The 26,665-nt window shown below is 50.5% G+C and overlaps 1 protein-coding gene and 1 long non-coding RNA gene across 6 annotated transcripts in view; one reads left to right on the top strand and one right to left on the bottom strand.

Moving 5' to 3' along the window:
- LOC141424072 (uncharacterized) overlaps positions 1–9,859 on the bottom strand; it is a 59,153-nt gene extending 49,294 nt beyond the window's left edge. Inside the window, exon 1 of one of the 3 annotated variants that reach the window (XR_012448898.1) lies at positions 9,729–9,859. This is a non-coding gene — a long non-coding RNA (uncharacterized lncRNA). Of the gene's footprint in view, positions 1–9,503 lie in introns of all 3 variants that reach the window. The other 2 variants (XR_012448899.1, XR_012448897.1) reach the window with 2 other exon arrangements.
- On the top strand, positions 9,849–26,483 carry Plekhg6 (pleckstrin homology and RhoGEF domain containing G6). 3 transcript variants are annotated; one of them, XM_074076229.1, is made up of 16 exons: positions 9,849–10,048; positions 11,463–11,668; positions 12,829–12,972; positions 14,351–14,515; positions 14,887–14,982; positions 15,227–15,277; positions 15,965–16,114; positions 17,109–17,219; positions 17,360–17,509; positions 17,725–17,820; positions 18,100–18,219; positions 18,927–19,059; positions 19,160–19,275; positions 24,639–24,784; positions 25,407–26,099; positions 26,263–26,483. In XM_074076229.1, the coding sequence occupies exons 2-16, from the start codon at positions 11,531–11,533 to the stop codon at positions 26,270–26,272; spliced, it is 2,319 nt and encodes a 772-aa protein (XP_073932330.1). In that variant the 5' UTR covers positions 9,849–10,048; positions 11,463–11,530; the 3' UTR covers positions 26,273–26,483. The 3 variants fall into 3 exon arrangements, with proteins under 3 accessions (XP_073932330.1, XP_020013827.1, XP_073932331.1); XM_020158238.2 differs by having other exon boundaries at positions 17,683–17,820; XM_074076230.1 differs by lacking the exon at positions 15,965–16,114 and having other exon boundaries at positions 17,683–17,820.
- The last annotated feature ends 182 nt before the right edge of the window (positions 26,484–26,665 follow it).

Here is a 26,665-nt window from a genome sequence, read left to right as displayed (position 1 = left end):
GACTGACAAGCGAGAATAAGACCCAGGTGGATGGAGGAAAGGAAGTTTATTATGCTAGCAGGACAGCACCTGGATATCTCCAAAATGGCACAGACCCCAAGCTCAGGGTGGTTGAGGTTTTTATACTGAGAGAAGTCTGCAGAAGCAGACTTGGCAGTTAGCTGTTCAAGGTTACAATATATCATGTCAGCACAGCTCATCCACCATTTCTAACAAGATAGCTGGATGCAGGGGCCCCGGCTAAGGGGAAGGGCTTTACTCGTCTTTGGTTCTTTTCCCAGCTTTGATCTTTCTCTGGGTTTCCTTATCAATATACATGGTTCTACTCCACCATGTACTTCCATCATGATGTACAGCCTCACCACAAGCCCAAAAGCCAACCAGTTATAGACAAAACTGTGGGCCTTTCCTCTTTATAAACTGATTATCCCGGTTATTTGTTACAGTGACAGAAAGTGACTACCACACCCATCACAGGTTAGTTCTAGGAAATCAAAGTCTACGACAAAGGTACAACTGTTACTGGCATGTTAGAAGTGCTCTTTGATTCAATGTCTGTGGAGGAGAATGGAAGCAGGTCTAAGCAGGGGAGGGGAAGCAGAGAAGTGCAAAGACTGGCAGTTCTAGAGCTAGAAGAGCCCTACAGAACTGCTGACACTGAATAAGGAGGCCAGTTGCCGGATGCAGGTGCCTCCTGAGGGTGAAGGAGCCTTGGCTGAGGCCCTTCTTCATCTGAAGCAATGACTGGGACAGGACACCCCACTGAAGCTGTGAACAATGTCCACTATCACCCCATTTTGCAGAAAAGGAAGTTGAGGCACATGGGGATTAAATAACTTTCCCAGCATCACAGAGTTGGTAAATGGTTGTACCATCAGCCATTGCTAGATTAATGCTGCCTAACAGGTATTTACAAAAGCTCTGATAATAGGTTAATAACAAGAAGCATTTACTCCTATGTGAGTCTAGTGGTCAGTTCTGCTGATTTGGTCCAGGGTAGGCTAATTTAAGCTGGGCCCATGCCTTTGTGGCCATGGATCAGCTTTACTCCAGCTGGTCCAGGAAGGCCTCAGCTAGGATGCTGTGGCCCCTCTTTGTGGACCCTCACCCGAGTGAGGCTTGTTCCTCATGATGGCGGGAAGATTCTGAGAGAACAAAGCCGTACGACAGGAAGTATACACTGCCACTTTGACCATACTCTACTGGATGAAGCAAATCACAAGGCCAAGCCAGAGTTGGTGTGGAGAATACTACCAAGTGGCATAGAGTCATGAAAAAAATGAGGGACCATCTGCCACAGTGGTAGGACCAGAGTGCGTACTCCAGAGAGGCCCAACTCCTTACCAAATCTTTTTTATTTATTTATTTATTTTGGTAGCATCAGGGTTTGAACTCGGGGCCTCACACTTGCTAGATAGGTGCTCTACCATTTGAGCCACTCCTTCAGTCCCCTATCAAATCTTTTACTGGTATCTATTTCAAGTGCCATCAGTTCATGTGCCCAACATGAACAATGAGATCCCACTTTTAAGAAGCTGACAGTCTAGATAAAGAAGTGAGATGCCTCCCCCTATGGAAAGTTTGGTAACAATAAAAGCAAGACAAATTGTGACAAGTGGCAAAAGCAACAGGAATGAGAGGCAGGAGAGGGAACTGTGGGCCAGAATGATCTGGAAGGTTCTGAGCAGTAATTGGCCTAGATCTTCAAGAATGTGCAGAATTGTATCAGATGTGGTCAAGAAGAGGCCATAACTCCACTACGCCCCTCCTATCCCCAGGTACTGATGGAGGGAGAGAAAAAGAGACATAGAATTCGGGACCCCCGAGAGACATCATTTTCTAAATCCCCTCTCTGTTGTTCCCTTAGTCCCTTCGGACTTCTTTTCATCTGCCCTGGAGATGAGGGCCCAGCATGGCAAGGACAACCATATCTAATCGTCATATGAGTTCATCATCTCCCTTTGAGGATGGTGGGTGAAGACTCTTTGGTTTTATGAACACAAAGAATGACAAGATGACAAGGGAGTTCAAGAGTAGATGCCTGGGGCTGGGGCTGGGGGTATAGCTCAGTGGTAGAGTGCATGCATAGCATGGGCGAGCCCTGGGCTCCATCCCTCACCCCCCCACACAAAATAAAAGAGTGGATGGCTCTATAAAGAAAAGATAGCAGGACCTTGGGGGTGGGGGAAGATGAGGAGTAAGGATTGGAAGGAAACAGAGACCAGAGCGGGAGAGGCTGCCATAGATGCTATGAGGAACGATATTTTGGGGAGAGGGACGGCTCTGTGAAGGTGATGACTAGGAAATGCAGTGTGAGGTGAGCCATAGGACCCAGGCTCCAAGTCAACAGCTTTTTGGGGAGCGAGGGGTGTTAAGAAATGGGCTCTCACTATGTTGCCCAGGATGGCCCTGAACTCCTCAGTTTAAGTGATCCTCCCACCTCAGCCTACTGAGTAGCTGGGACTATAGTCACACAGCATGTCACCAAGCTAGCAGGTTTTAGTAATAACCAGCATTTCTTGTCAAGTGTTTAGGAGACTGAGTTCTGTTTCTCTGAATGCTGATGTGACCTTAAGAGTGAACCAAGGCAGTCACTTTAGTTTGCTTGCTTGTTTGCTTATTTGTTGTTTGTTTTTTGAGACAGGATCTCCCTATGTAGCCCAGACTGGCCTCGAACTGACAATCTTCCTGCCTCAGCCTCCCAGGTTCTGGGATTGCAAGCTGCACCACCATGCCTGACTAAGCAGTCAGCTTAATTTTTTTTCCTTGCTATGTGATAGGCTTACATATCGTAGCCTACTCTTTTTCCATACCATAATGGTTAAGAGTGCCAGCCTAGGAATGAGACAAATGAGTTCAAATCCTGGCTTTTCTTCTTGCTAACTTTGTCATTTTGAACATGTTATGTAACCTCTCTGGGCCTGTTTCCTCATGTTACAAGAGGATAATACCTACCTCACAGGGTTTTGTGATGATTAAGTGAAATTAAACCTGTAAAGTATTTAATTATGCCTTGCACATAGCAATCAGTTTATTAAAAAGTCAGTTGTTATTATTACAATGATCCTAAGATTTAGTTATTATTGTCCTCATTTTCCATGTAAGAATGGGGACTTAGAAAAGTCAAGTCCACCTGCCCCAAAAGCCTGTGTGAAGGGTTTCTTGGTAGGAGTGTAGCTCAAAGGTACAGCCAGTGCCTCATATGCACTGAGTTCTACCCCAGCACCACAAAAATTATAAATAAATGTCTTTCCAGCCAGGTGCCAATGGCTCACGCCTATAACCCTAGCTACTCAGGAGGTAGAGATCAGGAGGATCATGGTTCGAAGCCAGCCCAGGCAAATAGTTTGCGAGACCCTATGTTGAAAAAAAAAAAACCTTCACCAAAAAAAGGGCTAATGGAATGGTTCAAGGTGTAGGTCCTGAGTCCAAGCCCAAGTACCACAAGAAAAAGGCTTCTCAGTGGGCGAAGACTCTGACGTGGGACAGAGAGAAGGCTCCACATCTCTGAGGGACCCTGGACAGCACCTAGGTGCTCTATTTGTGTGTGTGTGTGTGTGTGTGTGTGTGTGTGTGTGTGTGTGTGTGTGGTGTGTAACATGGGTCTCACTGTATTCCCCAGGCTGGTCTCAAACTCATGGGCTCAAATGATCCTCCTGCCTCAGTCTCCTACACACTCTCATGGTCTGTTAGGGGGCTGGAGCCAGACCCAGCGCCCACTCTAAAGCCCTGTTGGATATAGGGACTGGACCCCAGCACTTCCACATCCTGACTTGTGACCTTAGGTCATTTCACAACTGAGACTCGGTCTTGCATCTACCAAATGGGATAACATCAGTAGTACCTGCCTTGCCCAGTTGTTCTGAGCAGAGAATGGAGCAGGCTAATCTGAGCACCCAGTAACTGGGCCTGGCACGCGGGACAGTTCCTCAGACCTCATTCCTGCCTGGATGAACTCCATTGAGAACTCTTTTTTTAATTGGTACTGCAGGTTGAACTCAGAACCTCACACTTGCAGAGAGGTTGCTCACTCTCTGACTTGAGCAACTCTGCCAGTTTTGTTTTGTTTTGCATTGTTTCTGTTGTTGTTTTGTTTTGCTTTTGATTGTGTTGGTGGTACTGAAGGTTTGAACTCAGAGCCTTGCACTTGCTAGGCAGGTGCTCTATCACTTGAGCCACTCTGCCAGCCCTTTTTGCATTTTTTTTTCCTCCATCTCTGTGATCAAGGATGCATTGTCTTTTTTTTATTTTTTAAATTGTTTTATTTGTGTCTGTTTGTTTTGCTGGGACTGGGGTTTGAACTCAACGGCTTCCTACTTGCAAAGCAGGCGCTCAGTCACTTGACTCACACCTCCAGTCCATTTTTGCCCTGGTTATTTTGGAGATGGGGTCTCACAAACTATTGCCTGGGCTGGCCTTGAACTGTGATCCTCCCAATCTCAGCCTCCCAAGTAGCTAGTATTACTAGCATGAGCCACCAGCACCCAGCTACATTGGTTATTTTTGAAATAGAGTCTTGCTTTATGCCCTAGCTGTCCTAACCACTCTCCTCCTATTTATGCTCCTCCACGTAGCTCAGGCAACAAGAACATGCCACAGCACTGAGACATTGATTGAGATGGGGTTTCATGAACTTTTTGCCTAATCTGATCTCAAACCACAATCCTTATGAGCGCTGCCTCCAGGAAGCTAGAATTACAGGTTTGAGCCATCACAACTTGAGAACTTGATCTCTGAAGGAAGGTGAAGGACCCAGGGCATCTGAACTAGCAAAAATGACCTGAAGTGTGGCTCCATTATACCAAGAGAGGCTAGGCACTGTGGCTCATGCCTATAATCCTAGCTACTTGGGAAACAGAGATCAGGGGGAACACATTTAAGGCCAGTCTAGCAAGACCCCATCTCATTGAATAGTTGGGTGTGGTGGCATGTATCTGTTATCTCAGCTATGTGAGAAGCACAAACAGAAAGACTATGGTCCAAGTTGACCTGGGCAAAAAAGCAAGACCCTATCCCAAAATAACTAAAGCAAAAAGGGCTAGCAGCCTGCTCAAGTGGTAGACTGCCTGCCTAACAGCACAAACCCTAGTACCACTGGGGAAAAAAAAAATTATAGCAAGAGAGGTTCTGATAAGAAGACATTCATTCCCCAGAACATGAGGAAATTAAGCTTGAGCTGGAGCTATGTGGGTGAAAAACCAGAAAGAACTTCCTGAAAATCAGGGTTGTCAAATTAAATTAGAAATAATGATTTAGAACTATGGAGCTGGAGCTCAGTACTCTATGAGGAAAATACCTGCCCACCTTCCTGGGCTGGGCAAGGTGTGGCTAAAGTGATGGTCTGAGATACTCAGCCACCCTAGCAAATGGGCCGCAAAAGACATGTGTCATGAGCAAGAGTTCGCTGTGACCCTAGACTAAGTGACAAGGGCCACAGAGCTAGTTAAAATTGGCCAGGGTGGGGGAGGCAAAGACTGACTCAGAGCCTTAAGCTGCACACTTATGTGTACGGTGGAGGCAGCCTGAGGCTGCAAAGCCCTAGGAGACCCAGAGTCAGCACAGAACTGATGGAGGAAATCAATGAGCATTTGGAAGAACAGGGACTGAAGGAAAAGGAAGTGACCATGTGCAGATCAGAGACACATGAACCAAAGCACGACTCTGGGAGGAACCTCCCTGGAGGTTGTTGGGCGGAGGCAGGGACCCCTGCAAGGAGAAATGTTAGGCTTCAAGGCTATGTGGGTTCCCTCCAACTGGAAAAGGTCAGGGCTTGGGGCTTGTCCAAGCCTGTCCCTCAAAACCAAAGCAAATCTATTTGTATTTCCAGGAGACGCCACTAGGGGAAGCCATGGCTTCCAGATGTAATGGGGCAGACAGAAAACCAAGAAACAAAAGGCACCTAGAAATCATTCAAATGTTGATGTATTCTTGTCAGTCCTGAAGGCCCCAGATGTCTGAAGGAAGAGAAGAGAGGAGTGTCCCCACAAGTAGGGAATTCAGTGTTATTGCCTGAGCCTCACCTGATAAGGAACCACTGGGATCTTGAGCCACACAAAGGAGTTACAGATCTGGGTAAGAGTCCACAGTCATCTGGGGCCACAGGTCAAGAGCAGAAGTAGGCACAGACAAAGTTCAGACCTGGACATCAGCTCCAAGGTCTGCCCAAGTTCACTGTGTCTTTGAAGCCCCCATCTCCTCTTCTACTCACTTCCCTTATCAAATTGCACCAGTGACAAAGGCCTCTCATTGTCACTTTCTCCCCAGACTTGGCTGAAGGTGAAGAAAGTAGCTGGCACGTTCACATCTTTTCTCAAGAAAGACATGGTTAAGTACCTATAGCACCCTTCCCACTGCGCCACCATCATCCAGAGGACCTGGTTTAACCCAGCATTCTAGGAAACCACTACCAACCCTCCAGAACTGGCCTGCAGGGTAAAATTTATGAGGCCTGTTTATCCTAAGGGATCAGGAGTCTTTAGAAGGCACATAAAAGAAATGCTGAAGTGACAGTAATGAACCAAGAATGCCTGACTGAAGTTATGGGGAAATTCCAGTAATCTAAAAACACTCCTATTCATCCTTACAGTTCAGGCACAAAGCTCACATCCTCCAGGAAGCCTTCCCTGCCTCCCCTATGTGGTCATTGGTCCCTCCAACGTGTTCCCAACAACTTCTGGCTCATTCTTCCGGCTCATTCTTCCTCTGTCTACCATATCAGTGTTTTGTTTACCAGCCTGTCTGTCCATGAGTCTGCATCCCCCCTTGGGCCTGAGACTGTTCTTTACTTATCTCCAGACTTTTTGTGTCTTGCACAGGTAAGCAGGTAGAAGGAAGAGAGAGAGAAAAGGAAAGAAGGCACCAGTTCTGGTCTCAGGCACTGGCAGCTGGTCATATGACCAGATGTAGCTGCCTCACATGACCTGGCACCTTCAGTTCAAGTCCAAGTTTCTCCCCCACTCTGAGCAGGGACACAAATTCCCATTGGCTGCCTCCCATTGCTCCTGTCTTTTAGCACCTCATTAACTCAGATAGCCCCACCCCACTCCAGAGGTGTGGGCTGGTAGAGCTCCAGTCCAGGTGAGTTTTCCCACCTTCCTGCCTGGTGAGCCCCCAGCCAAGCCCAAAAAGTTGCTCTTAGGCTACTATTGGATAGAGATATTTGAACCTTAGAAGCTCTGACTCTGGACAGACAGACACTTTCTCATTTGCCATTAGGCCAAACTGGGGACCTAAGGGGCATCATGTGTACTACGGGATAAACTGAGGCATGGAGAAGGGATATGGTTTAAGCTATGAATGTGAGAAAAGTCTTGGGCAACCAGGAAGAAAGACAAGTATCCAGGTGGCCCACCCTGCTTAAGGGACCAGGTGACCAACAGCTCCACTCAATAGAAGCCTAGCCTCCAATCTCTCAATTCTTTAGTGGGATGGGGTCCATTCAGCTCTCTGTGCTTTGTTGCGCTCCTGGCCTGCCACAGGAGTCTATTCTCCACAGTACAGAAGAGGCTGTGGGAAATGGAGGATGTAAGAGGAATAATCAGACAAGGTCAGAATAGAAGGAATGGATCAGGCAAGCCCTACCTGCCAGCCCACGCACCTGTGCCCAGCCACACCTCTCACTCTTAGACTCCAGCTTTCCCTGGGAACCTCTCCTCCCAAGGAGGCTGAAGACAGGCCCTGAGGCACTGGTAGAAGATTGGACCTTAGCCTTGAGGGAAGTGAAAGGGTTAACTCTCCCGAGTCCACTGGACCAGCTTCACCAGCTCACCCCAGGGCACTGTGAGTCCAGGCTTGTCTCTGGTGCCCTCTCATTTCCATTTCCCTCTTACTCCTTCTGCCTCCTCTGGGAGACAGTGGGAGGAGAAGTTAGGAACCCTTGGCACCAGCTGTCTCTGGAGTGTCATTTAATACTGCCAATAATCACCACCTCCTCGTGCATTAACTCTCGCTCCGTAATGGCTACTCTTGTCATGCCTTGATTTGTCTATCTTTCTCTCTCTGTTTCTCACTGTTTAGCTCTCAACACACATGTGTATACACACATGCACACGTTCACACACACACAGTGAAAAATTCAGCATAAGCAAACACTGGTTTCTCAGGACCATAGTTCCTGTCTTAACTAAATTACCCACTAAAACTGGTCCTGTTGATCAACTGGGAGACAAGATCCAGAGGACCAGAAGTGCAGAGGGTTCTGACCTCAGAACAAAAGCTCAGTGAAAAATCACTGGAGGGGCTGGGTGCCATGGTTCATGTCTGTAAATCTAGCTACTTGGGAGGCTGAGATTAGGAAGATCGAAGTTTGTGGCCAGCCTAGGCAAATAACTCTCGAGACACCCATCTCCAAAATAACCAGAGCAAAATGGACTGGAAGCATGGATCAAGAGGTAGAATGCCTGCTTTGTAAGGGCAAAGCCCTAGGTTCAAACCCCAGTCCCACAAAACAAAGAAAGAAAAAAAAAAAAACACTGGAGGGGCTGGAGACATGGTTTAAGTGTTAGAGCACAAGCACAAGGTCCTGAGTTTAAACCCCAGTACCCCCCCACAAAAAAAATCTGAGGCAGGCAGGAACACAAAATTTGAAACCATCCGATGATAAGGTTCCTCACTGGTCATAGTGGCTCACACCTATCATCCCAGCAATGCAGGCAGCATAAATAGGAGAATCAAGGCCCAGGGAAAAAATACAAGACCCTACCTAAAATAAAGAGGACTGGGGGCATTGCTCAAGTAATAGAGCACCTGCTTGGCAAATGCTAGGTCCTAAGTTCAAACCCAGAACCACCAAATAATAAGTAAAGATTCCTTTCCAGATCAAATAAAGCTGTCAGTCAGTGAGGACTGGAACATTCTGATAATTTATCGCTTAATATGCCAGATAGGAGAGGAGGATGAGGACTCTTTCACTGGTGGCCCAGTAAATGAACTTCCGGGTGCTCCAGAACTACAGGCTGTATCCATCACTGTCTAACCCAGCAGGTTAGACACAGGTGGTGCCTCAGACCCACTAGTCCCCCCCACAGGGTTTGGGCTTCATGATTGTAGGGTTATAATGACCACGCATCCATAGGGCACCCATGATTTCATATATCCAGCACTTCTGTCCCATGAGTGACATGATTTTAAAATGTGTTTTAGAGCGGCTACAGGTGATCCTTAGGAAGGCCCCAATGGGCCATGTGCCACTGAAGTGGGAGGGTGTCCCCATCTTTCCACCCCAGTCCTCGTTAACAGGGAAAGCACTGAGTCCGGGTTCAGCCTGGCCCCTGGACCCCTCCCTACAGCAAAGGCAAAGTCCACAGACAGCCTTCCACCCTGTTGCCAGGGCAGGCAATGACCTACTGAGAGATAAGAGCCACACTTTGGACTCCGGGGCCAGAGGACAGTGAGGGTGCCGGTAATCCCTGGGCCCCCACACCCTCCTGCCGCCAGGCTGCCTCCTTTAGCCTGGCTAACGGTCTAAGACAGGCAGGGAAGAAGGAGGGGAGCTGGCCACTCACTGCGCTCAGAAAGAGTGGTGGGTACTGCCACAAGTCACTCGGTCATTATTCCCGCCGCCTCCTCCCAGCTGCGCCCAGCCTCTCATTTATCCCTCATTACTCTGGCGCCACGCGAGGGTCTGGCCAGGAAAGGAGGACATGAGGGTGGCGCGCCGTTCCAGCCCTTCCGCCCGGGCCAGATGGGTGGTCAGTTCAGGTGCGAAGGAAAATGAGGAAGGCGCGCACCGCTAAGTGAGCTCTTCTGGCCGCCGAGGTGGTGGATGCGTTGGGATCGGAGCTCATCTGTCCCCCGGGGCTGGAGTGGCGGCCTTACTGCGTACTCCGTGCGGTGTCCGCGGGAGGGGCGGTCCTAGCCCGCGTCCCCGCCCCTCTCCCTCCACCTTCCCCTCCCCGCCCGGCCAGCGCTGCCCGGGTCCCTCGGGCCGCTCGTCCCAGTCCCAAGCTGGGCAGCGGGGCTGCCATCACTGAGGCTGATAGCGACCGGGAGCCCCGCGGGCGGGGGCCGGCAGCGAGGACAGCGGGCGCCGGGACACCTGCGCACACAGGTAAGCTGCGGGAACGCTGGGCGGGCGGGGGGCGGGGCGGGTAGGGGACCCGGGGCGTGGGAAGTGGGGCGCCGGGGGCGAAGATCTGGCCTCCCGAGGGAAGGAGGAAGAGAAACCTGGACCTCAACGGAAAAAGGACCCTGGGTAGGAAGAGGTGAGGTGGGGAAACAGGTGAGATGGAGAGATATCGGGAGGAAGCCGGAGAAACATTGAGCACTCTTCTGTGCGCATAAATCAGAGACAAAGTAAGGGGAGAACTGAGTAGTGGGTTTCAGACCTACATGGTGGGGATCGGTATCTGCGCAGCCTCTTGAACCCACCTCCCCTTAGGGGACCTCTCCTCTCCAGGTCCTGCCTACTCTGCGGGTGGCTCTTCCATCCAGGTTGAGGGAGGAGGGATGGAACCCCACACCTGGCTTCCAGCTCCTTGGTGGAGAGGGAGCATTCTTTTGCTGGGTTAGCCTCTAATCTCTGTTGTAGACTGCAGCGTTCAGGCTGTACAAAAGTGAATGACAATCTGGACGGTCTCTAGTCCCCTGTCCCACCTCACCCATGGCCTCTCTGCAGTTTTTCCAGGCTATATAGGGGGAGGGGCGTGCATCTAGCCTGATGGCTGCTCCCACCTCACCTCCTTGTATGTGACCAGGATGGTCCATGTAAGGGTTGGGCACACTTTTCAGGAAAGGGCCAGCAGTAAATATTGTAGACTCTGCAGCCTATATGGTCTCTGTCACAACTAGCAGTAAAGCGGTCGCAGACAGTAAGAGTGGCTGTACTCCAATAAGACTGTAGTTATGCACATTGAATCCAATAAAACCGCAATTATACACATTGAATTGAATTTGAATCTCATGTAATTTTCACTGTTCCCAAAATACTATTTTTCTTTTCACCTTTTTCAACTATTTAAAAATATAGATGCCATTCTTCACTCTCTGGCTGTACAAAAAAAAAAAAATGGATGACAGATTGGACAGTCTCCAGCCACCCCTGCCCCATTCCACCATGGCCTCTCTGAAGCTTTTCCGAGGCTATATATGGGGAAGGGAGTGTCTAGGTACAAGGGGAATCCTTCAACCTGGGGAAATCTAGAGCACCAGAGGCTTGTCTTTGACCCTTGCTCCCAGCTACCCTTAGGTCTACAGCATCCTTTGAGGCCAATGTGGGAGTTTGTACTCAAATGTGCACATAGGTGAGGGAGAAAGTGTGTCTCCAGGGACTTTCTACCCAGCATGGGCCTGGACCTGCCCTACTCCCACCAGGTAATAGATAAGCAGTTCTGCCCTCACCACCACCAACAACAAGCAGCCCTTGACTCCATTTCACTCTATCTTCTCACTCCTCCTTGGTCTCCAACCTCATACTATCCACTGATTTAACCTGGCCTTCTATTCCTTTTTCTTCTCTCTTGCAGCCTCCAGGGTCATCTTTCTCCTGGACATTGGAGCTATGACCCTTTGGAGGTGACCCAGGAGATAAGGGATGCAGGCCTCTGGCCCTTCCAACGAGGGCCCCCTGCGAGGCCTGGTGGCTTCCCGAATTGAGACCTATGGAGGCAGGCATCGGGCCTCTGCCCAGAGCACTGCTGACAGACTCTGTGCTGGAGGAGGCCCTGTGCTGGTAAGTCCAGGCTGTGTCCAGAAGGTGACCTGGGTGGGGCAGGAGGGAGGACACCCAGGCTTTGAAGTCTCTGTCTCCTTATAAGTTCATAGGCTGCTCTATTCTTGTCCTTTAGCCTCCTCTTTCCAGGACTGTGGGGGAGAGGAGGGCAGGGCTGGGCCAGGCTCCCAAGATTTTACACCCCAGTCCCAGACTGGGCAGTAGAGGCAGAGAGCTGGAGGAGCCAAGCACACAGAGGAAATGCTCTAAGATAGATTTGAGGCTCTGCGGGAAAAGCACCTCCCTGTCTCTACTTGGGAGGAGTCCAGGGTTCCCTGAGCCTCCCTCTGAGTCAGGGCTGAGGAGGAGCAAAGGTTCAGGGTGTCCCCATTGAGGCTCTCCCAGCTGGGAAAAGTATGGGGCCTGCCTTGGCTCCACCCCTGGCTCCACCCATCTGGTCCACCTTCGAGCCTGACCAGGAAAGGGGTGTGGCTCCGACTGTCCTTCAACCTCCAGGCTTTCCCTCCACCCTGAGAAGAATTCTGCTTCTGGCTGCCTCCCTGGAGGAGGATTCAGTCCATGGCAATGGGGACTCTCCCAAGCAGAGAGTGGGAAGGGACACTAGGAAGTACGTAGGGGTAAATCAGACTAAGGCAGACAAGGAATGTGACCAGGCCTGCCCTGGGAGGAGACTTGCGGCCATAGCCTCAACCTCTTACACAGAAAGACAGCCACTCCCAGCTGGATGGGACACCCAGCTGCACATCCCAGGGAGGAGGTCACAGACCAGAGAAGCTGTGAGAAACTTAGAATGCAGTATGCACCCTGTGCTGTCCCTGAGAGCCCTCCCTCTCTCCCACCCACCCCATTCAGAGGACATGGGCATGAGTTGGTAGATGCTGGGTACACACTCCAGGGCCCACACATGTGTGTGCTTGTGTGCCTGCTCTGGAGGAGGTCCCTGCTTCTGCTCCCAGGCCCCCCTGCCCAGCTCAGCTTGGCCTCCCTGGCAAGCAGTCTCTGTGACTCAGGGTAGCAGCAGCCCACACCAAACTGGTTTGAGGAGAACAGTGAGCCAACCGAACTGGCAAGGGTGAGGATGACATCCAGAGCTAAGCCTGGCCCCTTCTACCTCTCTGCTACTTTGGTCACCCCCAGAACTCTCCCCACCTCTCCTCCAGGATCTCAATCGCGGACACTACATCCCCTTTACCAAGGGTTCTAGCCAGGCCAGAGGTCTGGCTCCCACAGTGTTTCGAGAAGAGCCACAGAAGAAGCATGGAGTCTATTATATGGTTGGCCCACCTCTTTCCCCCAGACTCAAGGTAAGGGTTCCCTCTGCTCTCATCCCCACATTCTCAGCCTCAGCTGTGATGGCCTCCGCAGAGAGTTGGGTCTGGAGAGGCCCTGGGGCTGAGAACATGGGCCAAGGGGGGCCTCGGCCTAAAGGCCCCTCCAAAAGAACACCTCTGTACTTTGCCAAAGCATGGGACCTAGTGACTTTGACTTGAGATGTTTTAATACAATTTAAAAGATAAACTGCTGATGTTAAACTTCCAACTTTTGGCTGGGTGTAAATTCTAGCTCCTCAGGAGACAGAGATAGGGAGAATCAAGGTAAGAAGCCACCCTGAGCAAAAAGTCAGCAAGACCCTATCTCAACAAATAAGCAGGGCGTGAGGGTGCTCTCTGTGCCCTGAGGGAGGTATAGGTAGGAGGATCACAGTTCAGGCCAGCCCTCCAGCAAAAATGAAAGACCCCATTAGGAAAAATAACTAAGACAAAAAGGGCAGGGAGTATAACTCAAGTGGTAGAGCACCTGCGTAGCAAATGGGGGACCCTGAGTTCAACTCACCCCAAGAGTCTTTAACTTTTAGAAATTCCTAAGTAGTGTGTAAGCCATCCCCAAATCTCACACATCCTTCTCCCCAGCGCTGAGCCCTGCCCCCGTCCTGAGCCACACTGAGGATAGAATGAGCATCAAAAATACTGTTTCCTGCATTACTTGGCACCAAAAACAGTTGTAAAATTTACAGCATGCTAATTCATAAAAACCTTCATTTTATGGGCAAATATCAAAACATTACCTGAGCCAGCACTGTTGACTCATGTATGTAATCCTAGCTACTCAGGAGGCAGAGATCAGGAGGATCGTGGTTCAAAGCCAGCCTGGCAAATAGTTTGAGAGACCCTACTCAAAGATACTCCCCACAAAAAAGGACTTGGTGGAGTGGCCCAAGTGGTAGAGCTCCTTCCTAGCAAGGGGACGCCGTGAGTTCAAATCCCAATACTGCCAAAAAAAAAAAAAAAAAAGTTGCCTAAGACCATAGTTCTTAGGTTCTGTTCTAGTTTTCACTTGAAAATCTCTCTAAAGAGTCTGATTCTGCCTCCCCCATCCCCCACCCCTCCACACACACCTCTGTTCTGAATCTGAAGACCCTTGGAGATAATCTTTCTAGTCAGAAAGTCTCCATAAGGTCCCCCTGCCCAGGGAGCTTTCTGCAGACCAATGCATGTCTCCAATTATGTTCTAGCAATGCCCATTCCCTTGGAATTCCAGTCCCTGTCCCCAAGGCTCTGTGTCCTCACTTATATCTGTGCTGCATGCCGCTTCCCAGCCCAGACATACATGCACACATACTTCCCAGAGCCAGGGCTGTGTGCCAAGGGTGTGGAAGACTGACCCTCTTCTCTGCCCTCCCAGGAAGTCACAAAGGCCCACCAGCTGGAGATGAGGTTGCACACATTCAGCATGTTTGGGATGCCCCGCCTGCCCCCTCAGGACCGGAGTCACTGGGAAATAGGAGAGGGTGGTGACAGTGGTCTGACCATCGAGAAGTCCTGGAGGGAGCTGGTGCCTGGACACAAGGTGGGCCTGAATTGGTGTCTATTCCCATGATGTGACATATATGCAAACACACATCTCACTTCTGCCCCAGAGGAGGGACAGGTCTTGGGGTATGGGATCAGGTGGAAAAGAACAGGGAGACTCCTTGATCTTGTTCAAAGCCCATCTCTGCCACTTACTTGTGAAACCTTGGTCAAGTCTGAGGACATTTCCAAGCCTCAGTTGCCTCATCTGTAAAACGGAGATCATGCCACCTACATACTGGAGGACTGGTTTAAAACCCAAGGTCATGAATAGAGGGCCCAGAACCTGCAAAGCAGATCCAGCAGCCCATAATAAACGGTACGTGCTCTTACTGTTATTCCCCAAGTGACCCAGCACTGTCCCCTCAGGAGATGAGCCGAGAGCTTTGCCACCAGCAGGAAGCACTGTGGGAGCTCCTGACCACAGAGGTGATCTACGTGAGAAAGCTGAAGATCATGACTGATGTGAGCCCCTCTGGGTCCTACGCACCTGTCTAAGGGCTCCCTTGCATTGTGCCCCACTCTCCCAATCCAGAAGGGGCAGGAGGCTAGGGGAGGGAAGGACAGGGCTCCAATCAATTCTCCTGATTTCAGCTGTGCTCAGGATCAGGGGAGAGAGGTGGAAGTTGGTGGGGTGGGGGAGGTGACCCTTCAGGGTCAAGAGGAGTATGGTCAGACACTGAGACCCTGCCTCCCTTCCTGCATCTAGCTCCTGGCAGCTGGTCTGCTGAACCTGCAGAGAGTAGGACTACTGATGGAAGTGAGTGGGAATTCGGGGAGTGGGGTCAGATGGAGCCCCCTCACCCACTCAGCTGCCCAGTCTGAATTCCCACCAACCCATTTCTTTCTTTCTTTTTCTTTATTTCTTCCTTCCTTTCTTCCTTCCTTCCTTCCTTCCTTCCTTCCTTCCTTCCTTTCTTTCTCTCCTTCCTTCCTTCCTTCCTTTCTTTCTCGCCTTCCTTCCTTTCTTTTTTTCTTTTTTTTTGGTGGGGCAGTACTGGCATTTGAACTCAGGGCTTTACACTTGCTAGGCAAGTGTTTTGTTTAGTTATTTTTCAGGTAAGGTCCCACCTCACATTTTTGCCTGGGCTGGCCTCAGACCTCAATCCTCCCCATCTCTGCCTCCCAAGTAGCTGGAATTACAGGCACGCACCATCATGCTGAGCCCCCACCACCCTGTTTTCTGAGACACCCCTGCCCTTCCTACTCCCTGCTTGCTTTAGACCCCAGCAGACCCCCAGCTTCCCAGGACTCAGCTCACTGAGGCTGAAGTGCTACAGGGACGGGAAAGAAAGCCACACTCCTTGGCTCTTCCAGGCCCGTGCTGTCAGACTCACCCCTCCCTCCCCACCTTCACCATCTAAGCTTAGGGCCCTTGCCAGTCCCTGCCTTCACTGCTGACACAACCTGTCAAAGGCCTGTCGCTCAGTTCTGCTCCTTCCGCCAGGTGTCAGTTGAGACTCTTTTTGGAAATGTCCCCAGCCTGATTCGAGTCCACCAGAGTTTTTGGGAGGAGGTGCTGGAGCCGTCCCTGGAGGAGACTCGCGCCTCTGGCCAGCCTCTGAACCCCATCAGCCTGCAAAGCGGCTTCCTAACGGTGAGCCTGAGGAAGGCCAGAGAGGACAGGATGGGGAGAGCCTGGAGCAGGCTATAAGACTCAAATCCTATAAGACTCCAATCCCTCTATGATTTGAGTTTATATGGTGTAGCCCTACCCCCAAATGCTCCCTCATGTCCTGCACTCCTAGCCACAAGTGTGACCAGTCCCAAAGACTCTTCTGTCATCTGGAGGCCCTTATGAAATAAAACGCAGGTATCTCAGAGAGGGGATACAGCTAAACCCTCTTCTACAATTTTTTTTTTTTTAAAGACAGGGTCTTCCTATGTAGCCTAGGAAAGTGTCAAACCTGCTCATTTTCCCAAGTGCTGGGATTACAGGCACATACCACCACACCTAGTCACTGTAAAGATCTTAATTCTTGAACAGAGCTCCATCAACAAATAGCTGGATACCCATTCTTGTATCCATACAAGAATGGGCCTAACCAAGGGAACCCTTGGAATGTTTGGGGGGATTGTTAAAGGTCACAGAGGTGCCTGAAGTGTGGATACTTTTCTCCCCACCTGGTGGTCAAGAGAAAGCAAGTGGACCTAGGATCAGACTTTCTTCCACATTGCTACACAGCCATGGGGTAGGAGACAGTTTCTTGGGAGCCTTGGGTGTCCCCTTCCATCAGAGCAGGCACCCTTCAGGTCACAGAAATAGGAGTCACAGTGTCCTGAAAACAGTCTAGCTGAGTTATCATTGGTGGGAGAGTAAGTACAGGACAGCAGGACACAGCACACACTGTGGACAGAAGGAGCGCCAAGGGCAGCCATGGGTCCACCTCTTAGGGCCTCAGCTCCTCCCTGGAATTGTAGAGAAGAGCCTGGCTGTGAGAGCAATCCTGGGAGGTAGAGACTGGCAGGAGCTTCCCCAAGGGTTAGGTGAGGCTCTCTTCCCACCCTGTTCCCATATTCAGCAGGCAGCTTGTGTATTCATGGCTTTCTTCCACCTGTTGCTGTCTGGCCCCCTATATTTATTCCTCCAGTTTGGCCAGCGATTCCAGCCCTATGTCCAGTACTGCATGCAAGTGAAGAAGACCATGGCTTATGCCCGGGAGCAGCAAGACACCAACCCTCTCTTCCACACCTTTGTGCAGGTTGGAGAGGGAAGGGGAAAGGTGCAATTGGGCAGCTGGGTCCTGTCCAGGCTCCAACTAGGTCCAAGGTGGAGTTAGTCATTGGGGCAGGGCAGAGGGTGTTCACAGACTCCTGAACCCCTGCCCATCTTCCCCGGCAGTGGTGCGAGAAGCACAAGCGCGCGGGCAGACAGATGCTGGGCGACCTGCTGATCAAACCCCACCAGCGCATCACCAAGTACCCACTGCTGCTCCAGGCTGTGCTCAAGAGGAGCCCAGAGTCCAGAGCCCAAGAAGCCCTGAACGCCATGGTAGGTGCTCTGCCAGGCCCTGGACCCCTAGGGGTTGGGGGTTGGTGGGTGGGAATTGATCTCCAGAGACTTGAGGGTCTTGTTCCTCTGTTATGGCTGTCGGGTGGGCTGTGCAGAGTAAGAGTAAGGGGATGAGCTATACCTGCTTTGCACTGCCCCCCCCACACACTGAGATTGCAACTGTGGAGTCCTTCCTGCGACACATCAATGGGCAGGTCCGCCAGGGCGAAGAGCAGGAGAACTTGGTGGCTGCAGCTCAACGCATTGGGGCCTATGAGGTGCTGGAGCCATCCAGCGAGGAGGTGGAGAAGGTGAGAAAGGGCGGAGAGAAGTGGGGTCAGAAAATGCAAGGCCCCAGGGGGAGCCCACCAAGGAAGGGGCAGAGGTCAAAACACCATGTACTAGGGTGTCACTGAGGTTTGCTCCCTTCATTCCTTCCTGGTGGGGAGCATCCCGGGGCGGAGTGGAAAAGAATGAAAGGGAAGACACTGGGGTACTTGTTCTTGTTCGAGGTAGGGAAGAACAGAGAGGGCTGGAACAGAGAGACCCACCTGCATGTGCACTGATCCACTCCCCTCTGTGTCCCTCAGAACCTTCGTCCTTTCTCCACTCTGGACCTGATATCTCCTATCCCAGGGGTTGCCCCTGAGCACACCAGGCAGCTGTTGCTGGAAGGGCCTGTTCGAATAAAGGAGGGGCGAGAAGGGAAGGTGAGGGGGCTGTGGGCAGGAGTGAAAAGCTGGGAGATGACTTAAAAGAAGGAAGGGAGGCATGGAGGAAGACGGAGAAGTCAGAAAAGCTGGAAATGAGCTGGACGCAGTGGCTCACCCCTGTGCCACTTGAGGGGTAGAGACAAGAGGATCATGAGTTCCAGGCCAGCCTGAGCAAAGTTAGTGGTATAAGACCCTGTCTCAAAAACAAAATACAAACAAAAGGGCTGGGGGCATGGCTCAGTGGCAGAGCACTTGCCTAGCAAGTGTAAGGCTCTGGGTTCAACTTACAGTACTGCAGAGGAAAAAAAGAAAAAAAAAAAAAACTGGAAATGGGAAAGTAGGGGGAGGGAGCATTGTTGTGACTAAACTCTCATTGTTTGTATGACCTTAAGCCGGGCTCTGTTCGTGCCTATAAAACAAGAGGTGGGACCAAAGTGACACTCTTTCGGTCATAGCATTCCATGCTCTGCACTTGTCCCTTTCATACATGTTCTGATGAGCCTGAATCTGTGAACAACTCTCTTCCCCTTGCTCTGGTTGACACCTCTCTCTCTCTCTCCCTCTCTCTCTCTCTCTCTCTCTCTGTTTTTCCTTTTGGTGTTATTGGGGTTTGAGCTCAGGGCTTCATGCTTACTAGGCAGGTGCTCTACCACTTAAGCCACTCCACCAGCCTGACATCATCTCTTTCTTTTATGCCCCTGCAGCTGGATGTGTACCTGTTCCTCTTCTCTGATGTGCTCCTGGTGACCAAGCCCCAACGCAAGGTGGACAAAGCCAAAGTCATCCGTCCCCCTCTCATGCTGGAGAAGCTTGTGTGCAGGCCACTGCGAGACCCCAGTATGTCTTTCCTTCCCCTTTCCTCTGGCAAGAGGAAGAAGGGATGGGGATGGAGGTCAAATAAGACCCAGCCCTAGAGCAGACCTTCTCCTCCACCTAGACTGCTTCCTGGTGATCCACCTCACTGAATTTCAGTGTGTCTCTAGTGCCCTGGTGGTGCATTGTTCCAGTTCAACAGATCGTGCACGGTGGCTGGAGAAGACCCAGCAGGCTCAGGTATGTGAAAGTCAGGCATAGAGAGGGTTGGCAGGACTGGAACCACAGAACAGGGTAGGAAGGCAGAGAGAATCGGCTGGATGCAGGTGCAGACTGGAACATCACTGCCTTGGGTGCCCTCCAGAGGGGGACAGAACCTTGACCACCCCTAAGAAAGCCAGGGAAGCAGAAAAGACTAAAAGACCACCAGCCTCAAGGAATCTTCACACAGCCCAGTTAGAGTAACTGGTGCACAAATGATAGAAACAGGTATATAGAAGAGAGCTAGGACAGACAAGGGGGCAGTGCATTCCATCAGATGGGTCTGCTAGGAAAGGGACAGTGTAGGGGAGGAAAAGGAGAAAAGCCATCACACCAGAGCTGATGATAGGTCATTTGGGGAGTCCTAGGCATAAGTCAAGGGAACAAGGGCGGGAGAAAGGGCATTCTTTTTTTTTTTTTTAATAATGAATTACCACTTACTGTACATTCACTCTGAACTAGGTACTATTATATGCATTATCTCATTTTTCCTTTTTTGGTGATACTGGGGTTTGAACTCAGGGCCTCATGCTTGCTTAGCAGGTGCTCTACCACTTGAACCACTCCGCCAGCCTTGAAAGGGCATTCTTAATGGAGGAGTCAAACATGCAAAGGCCAGAAATACAGCGTGGTTGCATGTGTTGACAGAACTACTGACCTTGTAGTTGACCATTGCCAGGGCATGAAGTACAGTGCCAGGCTTGACAGAAGAGAGTCCTGGAGGTACTCACCACTGGATCATGCCCATCTCTGGATGCTGTACTAAGAGCTTGAATTTTGTTCCTATAGAGTACTTGGAGACAGTAAAGGTGTCACATACAGCAGTGACATGAGCAGATTTACATGACAGAAGCAGGAATTCAAAAAAGGGGAGACATCAATAAAGCTGTATTAATACTATAAACCTGGCAGCTTAAAACAACCAAAATTGGGCTGGGGGTGTAGCTCAGTGGAAAGCACTTGCCTAGCACACACAAGGCCCTGGGTTCAATCCTCAGGACACAAAAAAGAAACAAAGAGAGAAAGGAAATGAGGAAGGAAGGGAGGGAGGGAAGAGGGAGGAAGGAAGGAAGGAAGGAAGCTGATTCTTACCATTCTAGAGGCAAAAATTCAAAATCAAGATATTGGCAGAGCTGAGCTCCCTGCCCAGGCTCTAGGAGAGAATTCATGCCACTTGGAGTTTCAAGAAGTATTTGGCTTGGGGCAGCATTCCTCCAACTCTGTTTCTGTCTTCATGTGGCCTTCCCCTCTGAGTATCTGTGTCTAAGTCTCTCTCTCTCTCTCTCATATAAAGACACAAGCATTAGAATCCACCCTAAATCCAGGACGATCTCCTCTTGAAATCCTTAACTTGGGATCTTTTCATGTTTACAAAGACCTTTTTCCAAATAAGGTCCCATGTACAGATTCTCATGGTGAGGTCTTACACACATCTTTTTCAGGGTCACTAATCAAGCCACTAAGGAGCAGAATGGAAAAAAGGGATTAATATTTGAGTTGGACTTTTTCTGTCTTATTTGTTTGTTTATGGTGCTGGGGATCCAGGATCAAAGTCAGGGCTTTGTATATGCTAGAGAAACGCTCTTCCACTCAGCTACATGTAGTAACCCAACCCCCAGGTAGTAAATTTTACTTTTTTTTTTTGGCGGTACTGGGGTTTGAACTCAGGGCCTCATTCTTGCTAGGCAGGCGCTCTACCACTGGAGTCATTCCACCAGCCTAGTAATACTTTTAATCCAGCTCTGTGGATTGCCACTTCCTTAAATACCAGAATGAGATGAGGGCAGGTCCTAGGAAATTGAAGGAACTGAAGCAGAGGAGGCACATGGTTTGGGGGGGGGGCAAGGGTGATCTCTGATCAACCTAACTGTAACCCCCTCTTTGCATGGCAAGGCCTTCTCTCTATGGCACTTCTTGCCCAACCTAAACACAGGTTCCACAAAGCTTTCTTGAAGGCTAGGGAACTGGAGAGACACTAGAGGAGAAAACCAGAAGCCAGCCTCACTGTTTCTAGAGTCCCTGCCTCTCAAAGGAGAGTGGGCAAGGGTGGCCATTACAAAGGTGGCAGCCTTTTTTACCATCCCACCAGCAGAATTTTCTCCTCTTCCCTTGGTTCCTAGTCCCATGACAAAGCCCTTCCCACCTTCTCCCTTTAGAACTCCTGGGAGCCACTAAAAATTGCTGGTATTTACATGCAAAATAATCTACATGCTGGTAGCCTCCTGCAGGTGGATCTAGTGTATGTCACTTTGGCTCCTAGGACCAAACTGTGCACAGAGACTCCCAGAGGTCCTCAGCATAATGAAGCCTGAAACCCTGAAATTCACATTTCTGCTATTGTCTCATACCAGATTCTTAGGGAATCCCTGGCTGGAATCAGTCTTTATGCACAGAAGAGGGCAGCAGAATATCAACTGAACCCCTTCATAAAGCCCTCCCGAGGTGACAGTCTTTTTTCTCCTCTCCCTTGCAGAAATACTGGGAGGCCTGAGGCTATAGCTCAGTGGTAGAACACCTACATAATGTCCGTGAGGCCCTGGAGGCAGGGAATATTGGCAAAGTTTCCCTCCTAATGGGAAATGGCTTATGTTGTTAGAGAAAATGAGCTTGTCAAGGGGGAATAGACTGAATCTTGACAGATGCCCGTGTTTAGCATTTGGGAAGAGGAAAAGGAACCAGTGAAGGGAATCAAAAGAGCCGTCAGAGATGGAGGCCAAGAAACAAAAGCAGGGCAGAATGAAGAAGGCAGGAGAGTATAAGAGCCAGGATCCAGAGGAGAGTTCAGAGCCCTCTGCTCTGCTCATCCCCTGTGTCTTGGTGAGTTATTCATCTCTCTGAACCTGATCTTCATCTGAGGAGCCACAGTGATAATGGTCACTAGCACCATGCGGGGTGATAGAAAATTCTGTGGTGTTTGGCACAGTCCTGCACTTACTTCATGGGTGCTCCATCCACATTTACCACTGTTTTCCTTAGAAGAAACAGGTGGTCGGTGAGGCTGGGGCTGGGGGAAGACATTGGCATCTGTCCCTCAGGAAGTCAGTGGGCACCTCCTAGAGTTCTGCTTCAGTCCAGTTTTGGGAAGAGAGCGGGTGAATGTGGAGCACATACCAGAGACCACGGGGGCAGGAGGCATCTGTCTCAGGGCTTCCCCACAGGGAAGGAGGAAGAAGAACGCTACTGGGGAAAAGGGGCCCTTTTCCCTTTCTCCCTCCATTTCTCTCCTCTTGCCTGAGCTGAGAAAATCCTGCAGGGTTGCCGGAGAGATTTTGAGGTGGCTGGCAGCCCTCTGCCCTGGTGACCAAGGAGTACACACATGCACACTCCCTTCCATTAAACAGGCAAGTTTAGTGGCAATTGGATGCTCCTTACAAAAACCCCCTTTTCTTTCCCATTATTTCATTCCGTTCTACATCCCAAACACAAACTTGAACTTGAGGCATGTGATAGGCAAAAGCCTATCAGCAGAACAAACAGGCTGCCCTGGCTCCCCACCCTCCTTTCTCTTGATCCTTCCCTCACCGCATACTGAGCTGGGAGACGGGGACTGGAAAAGAGGGAGTGGACATGGGAACTGGCGCTGGTGTGTTGGCTTCCTGTCCCCTGCTCTGGCTAGGTGACCAGAGAGCCTGAGGAAAGGAGAATTGGACTGACAACCTGATGTCATTTTCCTACCCCTATTTGTCATTCCTCCACATCTTTTGTCCCACCCCAGCCACTCCAGTGTCCCAGCAGAAGCTTTAAGAAAGCCCAGGTGCCAAGAGTTGCTGGCTACGCTCAAATACCTCAGCTGGGGAGACATTAAAGATATGGAAGGACTGTAACCTGGGCATCAGGGAGACAGAATGGAGTTCTGCTCCCTGAATGGAGCATCTGTACCAGATGCTATCCTTCTACTTGTTAGGTAGATGGTATGGGGATGCCTGGGGAAGAGAGGTGGGAGACTCAGGCTGAAGCCATTTCTTTACCAACTTGGAAACTTCAATATTTTAATGACATGTCCATACCAGTGAGTACTGATCTCGGCACTGCCCACAGAAGCCACTACTACCCTGTCTCTTGCCCAGCCTCCACCTCCAACCTTTCCTAGGGCTCTGCCACCTCCTCCCCAAGCTAACACATCCTGCACTAATCTTGGCCCTTCAAGTCTGCCCTTGAAAAGTCGTGCAGTAACTGCAGTGGGACTTAAAGAGCACAGCGCCCATCCAGCTCTGCTTCTCTCTACCTGTGTGACCTTGAGCAGGGCTCTGCATCTCTTTAAGTCTAGTTTTCTCACCTGTTAACTGAGCTAACAGGCAGGCTTTCCACCCTGCAAGGTAATGGAGTACCAAATGGCCCAATGTGTGTGGAGATGCTTTGAAAAACCACCTCTCAGATGATGCTCTTTGATTCTGGTACACCTGTGTGAAAATGCTGAGGAAAGAACAGGCAACATAATGTGTTTTTTTCCTTCTTGAACAGCCCTTTGGTGGCACTGGGATTTGAACTCAGAGCTTTGTGCTTGCTAGGCAGGTGCTCTGTCTCTTGAGCTATGCCCCCAGCCCATTCTGCTTTAGGTTATTTTCAGATAGGATCTCACGTTTTTGCCCAGACCAACCTAGAACTACAGTCTTTGTACCTATGTCTCCCATGTAGCTGGGATTATAGAAGTGTGTCACCACAAATCCCTGCTTGTCTGTTGAGATGAGGTCTCCCTTTTTGCCTAGATTGGCCTCAAACTGTGATCCTCCTGACCTCTACCTCCCAAATTGCTGGGATTACAGGCAAGAGCCACCACAGTTGACTTAGGGACAGTCTTGATTTCACCGCTTTGAAGGACAGCCAAGTCCTCAGCCTAAAACAAAGCCTACCCCTATCTAGCCTCAGATCTCTTCCTCCTCCCAGCTTTAGGAGGGAGTCCCAGGTACTGGGAGAGAAAGAAAGAGCAACCTGAGGACTAGTATTGTTCAGAGCACTTAATAGCCACCATCACCCTATCAGGGAGGGCTTCCTGAAGGGGCATACCTGAGGGCTTGCTCAGGTGCATGAGGGGAGATCGTACAGGTGAAAAGGGGCTCTCTGTTCACCCCACTCACTCCAGCACTAGAGCTTGGTGCCACCACATCTTGGCATTGCCCTGCTTTCTTACTGTAAGGACTACTCCTCAGGCAGTTACTTAACCTCCTAATCTCCATTTCTCAGCAGTGAAGTAGGAGTAAACAGATCTGCTTCAAAGGATGTTATGAAGATTAAACAAGATGATGTATGAAAGTACTTAATATGGTACCCAGCATACAGCAAGCGCTCAATAAATGAGAACTCCTAATAATGAAAGAAATACTTCCCACCCCCCATCCCCCCAGGCCACCCTGCAGAAACTGAAGGCAGAGGAGTACGTTCAACAGAAGAGGGAGCTCCTGGCTCTCTATCGGGACCAGGGCAGGGAGTCCCCCAGCACCAGGCCCTCCACGCCTTCCCAGGAAGGCTCCCAGAGCAGCGCTGAGGGGAGGTAAGATTCACATGTGCCGCTAAATAGAGGGGTCACAGGCAGGGAAAGAGGAGAGGGACCCAAAAGGCTAAGTAAGAAGTGGCAATACAGCCTTGGGAGGATTGTCATAGATAGAGGAACACAGGCTACAGGTTGGGTAGACCAGGTTGGTACCCGCTGTGTGAAGGGATGCGTGGTACAGTCTGTAGTGTAGCCAGCCTAGGGTGGGCATAGGCTGAAGGAAACAAACATGACGTGAACTCCCTGGGAGGAACAGAATCCAGAGGGAAGGTGGGTATAGATTTGCAGAATATCAGAACACCAGGAATGTGGCAGGTCCAAATCCTCAGAGAGCGTAAGAGGTTTGGGTCATCCAGAATTACCTAGCTCCTTAAGCAGCATGCTTACAGAGAAAAGAATCCATCGCTAGATCCTCTCAGCAAACACACAGCCATCTGCTTGATACAAAGTCCTGGACCAGGGCACCCCATCTAGCCAGCGAGATGAAGAAATCAATCACAGTGCCTTGTGAGGAGGATAGGAAAATAAGTTTGGAGGAGAGGCATATCTGGATGGAGTAATCTAAGGAAACTTCCTGGGCTTGAATTTGACCGTTGGCTATTAATTAATTAATTAATTGTAGGACTCCTGAGTTCACCACCATCATCCCCCACCTGGTGGTGACTGAAGACATGGATGAAGATGCTCCCTCTGTACCAGACGATACTTCAGACTCCGGTTATGGCACTTTGATCCCAAGCTCCCCTAAGGAGTCCTACTCCCCATTGAGTCGTATACGTCACAGGGCTCTTCGGAGGGACCCTCGCCTCACCTTCTCCACCCTGGAACTCCGAGATGTTCCTTTGCGCCCCCAACCCCCTGACCCCCAAGCTCCCCAGCGCCGCAGTGCCCCTGATCTGCCGGAAGAGATCAGAAGAGGAGGAAGCCTTCCCAGGGTAGACCCACCCAACTGGTCTGAGGAGGAAGAGGGGACCTCAGCACCGGGGAATGTGATGGTAGAAACTTTGCATAGGGCCCGACTCAGGGGGCAGCTCCCCAACTCCCCAGCCCACACTGACTCTGCTGAGGACAGCCCCTGGGAGTCGTTAGAGGAAGATGAGGAACCTCAGCCCCTTGGCCTCCACCATGATTCCACCCCACATCGTCCCCTCCGGGCTGAGGACATGCTCAGGGAGATCCGAGAGGATCTGGCCAGCCAAAGGATTGATGGAGCACAAGATCCGAGGGATACCAGGCCTCGGAAGCTGACTCGGACCCAGCTGCAGAGGATGCGGGAGCCCCATGTTATACACCTGGACACACCCCTGTCCACCTCGTAAGTGCTAAAGAGAAGCTGCTGTGGGGTGGGGGCGTTACAAGGTGAAAGGGGGGCAGTGTAAAAAGAGGGCAGTACAGAATAGGGATGAAGGCAGGAAGGCCCCGACCCTCACACTCCTTGAAATTGACCTTTGTCTAACACTTACCTTCTTTCCTTTCAGAGAGGTGTGAGGAATGTTGAGACCTTGGCATTTCTCCCAGAGGAAATGTCTCCTTAGTGCTGGTCACACCCCCACCCCTGGACTCTACCTCAAGGACTATACTTCCCACTAGAAATCCTGGCCCAGGGCCTGCCTCCTGCTCTGAGGACTTGGGGGGGTCAGGAGCTGTAAATTTATGTATCATAGACACCCCAGAGCCCCACATAAAGTTGTACAGAAAAGTTACTGTTTGGTCAGTGATGTATGAGGGTGGAAGGAAAGAGAACCTGGGTAGCAGAGTGACACAATGAGCACAGTCTCCTTCTCTGTCCACTGGCATGATGGCCTTCAACTGTCTGGCCTTGTCATTTCCCATCCCACCCTCATGAGGATTCCTGGCCTCTGCCCTGGCCTCTCCCCCCAA

This window comes from Castor canadensis, chromosome 6, assembly GCF_047511655.1.
Source record: "Castor canadensis chromosome 6, mCasCan1.hap1v2, whole genome shotgun sequence".
In the NCBI taxonomy this organism is placed as follows: Eukaryota; Metazoa; Chordata; class Mammalia; order Rodentia; family Castoridae; genus Castor; species Castor canadensis.
Note: the sequence above shows the minus strand (reverse complement) of the source record. Positions and strands in the feature narration are given on the sequence as shown.